The following is a 2795-nucleotide window of genomic DNA, read 5'->3' as shown; positions in this document are numbered from 1 at the left end:
CACTTAGTTGAGTTGGAAGTTTGTGAAAGTGCCACCTTATAAAACACGTCCCTCACTCGATCATCATGAGCGCCCCCATCCTGACTATCGACACGCAGCATGAGGATATGATCGTACAGTGCCTCTCACTGATTATTACAATGGACAAAATGTCTTTAAGCTATAGAGAAACTGACACGTTTTTTGCGTGACAGCACGATGCGCAACTGGACTACTATGGCAAGCGTTTAGCCACTTGCTCGTCCGACCGTACGATCAAAGTGTACGATGTCACGGGAGACGTACAAAATAATGAGCAGATTTTAACAGGGTACAGAATTGTTTCCTTTCTTACATTAATGCAACAATACCATAATTATTGCTTTGTTTATTGCAGTCATGAGGGTCCAGTATGGCAAGTTGCCTGGGCACATCCAAAATTTGGTGTCCTCTTGGCCACTTGCTCGTACGACGCCAAGGTCAATATCTACCGCGAGCAGAGCTTAAACCAGTGGACGCAAGTCTACGTGCACACTTTCCATAAATCCTCCGTCAACAGCATCGCCTGGGCGCCGCACGAGTACGGACTCTTTCTTGCCTGTGCCTCCGCTGACGGCACCGTCTCGGTACTCAGCTACTCCCGTACAAAGCTGTTTTGTATTGTATTGCAATATACATTGTTTTTTTTCACAAACGATTGTATTGATTCTCTATAGCGGAAGGGTGGAGTGTGAGCCACTTTGAAGACAGTGCTTTGGGCTGCAACGCCGTGAGCTGGGCGCCTTACAACTCGGTCGGTGGACACGGTCCATCGGGTCCCATTCGCCGTGTTGTGACCGCTTCCTGTGACAAGACCATCAAGATCTGGAGCTTGCCGGAAGGGGAGACGACGTGGACCAAGCACGAATTGAGCTCCGTGCCCGTCCATAGTGATTGGGTACGAGATGTCGCGTGGGCTCCTAGTACGGGTCAACCCGTCAATTTTATTGCTAGTTGCTCCGAGGACAAACACGTGTACATTTGGTCGCAAAGTATGGACGATAGCGCATGGAAGCGGGAGCTATTGCACACGTTTGACGCTCCCGTGTGGCGTGTGAGTTGGTCAGTCACGGGGAATGTTCTTGCGGTGTCCTCGGGCGACCATAAGGTGACGCTATGGAAGGAAACCCTCGACAAGAAGTGGATGTACGTGTGTTGCTTTTTATGAATACAATAGATTGTATTGCCATCGGAAAAAAAGTGCTGATTGAAGTTTGTGGTTGTAGTCAAATTTCCTCTGTAGACGAAGCAGGTGCGATTCACAATGGCAACTAGGACGAGAAACACGGAACCTGCAAAACATACACGCTGAAGTTGCTTTTTATTTCTTTTTTTATACGGTATCATGCCCACGTCGGTAGCAGTATGCTATACGTTAGGTTTGCGCTTCATAATTACGAATCCATTTGTGTTGGAATTTCTCCTCCAAAGCCTGCACACACTTGTAATGGACCATTTTCTCGTGGTTAAAGCTCGAGAGCGTCATCTGTCGCTCCGACGACCGGGCTTCGTCTTTCTTCCACTGTGGATCCACTGGATCCAATCGCTTGCTAATGACGGCACTCTTTCGGTGCTCTATTGTCCGCAAATACCCCGCAATCCACACGTCATCGACCGTCACACAGATGGACGGAATGTCCGCAAGGGCCTCGATGTCCGTGAAAAACCCACGTCGATACGCATTGCCACAACACGCCTGTAATATGTCCACGTAGCGTCCATTTGGACGCATAAAGTACGGCACATACGCTGGCACGACGCCCACTCGATGCCACATTGGCAACATGCCCCATCCACACACGCCCAATGCGTCCTCGGGTTTGGCGACTGCTTCCCACGCTAGAGAAGCCACGAGCGCTGGAGGATAAACAAAGTCGTCGTCTAGCGTGACAATTAGTGTCGATGCATTCGTTTCTTGCCGCAATGCACCTAGTAACTTCGTGGCGGGTCCATCATCGACACACCGATGGACCCTTACGCGAGGATAAAGTTGTATTAATTCTGACGGGATCTTAGTATCGTCATACAATTTGTCAGGATGCCGTTTCATAGGTCCTATCGGGATGTTTACGTAAATCTGATCCGGAATTAAATGTTGCGTTAAAAGAGAGCGGACACTGTCCATGACATTCTTTAGTCGATTTGGCGTCGTGGTGAGGGACACGACGACGCGGAAGGGAGGGCGCCACGGGGGTGATGGGGGCGGTACATCCGAGACTGACCGGCCATTGTACGCGGTGGTGAAGAGCACTGTGGCTATGGGAGAAATACTGCCATAACGCACGAGTAGCTGAGTGTATCCCCAGCATAGGAAGACAGCGCAGGCAAATAGAAGCGCACGTAGGAGCGTCACATGTCGCAGCCATGAGTGAACTTGCTTACTGTGGCGTGGAAGCACGGGTTGCCGCATGAAAACGCTCCACTCCCGCCCCGCATGACGTAGCATGGGTAGAAAACTCATATGGTAATTGAAAAGTAATCTGATAAGTAATTTATTCTTAATACGATTGGGTTAAGCGAGCAAATTTGTCTTTGAGGGTACTAAGTTGGATGCATGCTTTTTTCACTAAATCCCAACTCAAGCATGACTCTTCCGATTCCGAAATGTTACAGAGTAATTTTGAATGTGATAAGTTTGAACATTATCATAAGAATAAAACATCCTGCAATTTGATTGCATACCATTCCAATAAAGTATGGCGAAAAAAATGATTTAGTTGCTGACATTTTAAAACTTATGCAATAAATGTCACAAACCTTAAAAAGGTACTTAATCT

The 2795-nt window shown here is 48.0% G+C and overlaps 2 protein-coding genes across 2 annotated transcripts; one reads left to right on the top strand and one right to left on the bottom strand.

Annotated features, from left to right (window-relative positions):
- Positions 1–65: 65 nt before the first annotated feature.
- CCR75_006833 (uncharacterized protein) lies at positions 66–2543 on the top strand (the record flags this gene model as incomplete). Its single annotated transcript, XM_067964900.1, has 5 exons — positions 66–113; positions 195–310; positions 377–621; positions 696–1164; positions 1245–2543. 5 exons carry the CDS (start codon positions 66–68, stop codon positions 1291–1293), a joined length of 927 nt encoding a protein of 308 aa, XP_067823543.1. The 3' UTR covers positions 1294–2543.
- Positions 1394–2464, bottom strand: CCR75_006834 (uncharacterized protein; the record flags this gene model as incomplete). The annotated part of the gene is made up of 1 exon (XM_067964901.1): positions 1394–2464. The coding sequence occupies one exon, from the start codon at positions 2462–2464 to the stop codon at positions 1394–1396; it is 1071 nt and encodes a 356-aa protein (XP_067823544.1).
- Positions 2544–2795: the final 252 nt, after the last annotated feature.

The sequence above is a fragment of the Bremia lactucae genome (genome assembly GCF_004359215.1).
Source record: "Bremia lactucae strain SF5 chromosome Unknown BlacSF5_NotPlaced_7_SHOA01000002.1_2981bp, whole genome shotgun sequence".
Taxonomy (NCBI): Eukaryota; Oomycota; class Peronosporomycetes; order Peronosporales; family Peronosporaceae; genus Bremia; species Bremia lactucae.
This window is presented reverse-complemented; position numbering and strand designations above follow the sequence as displayed.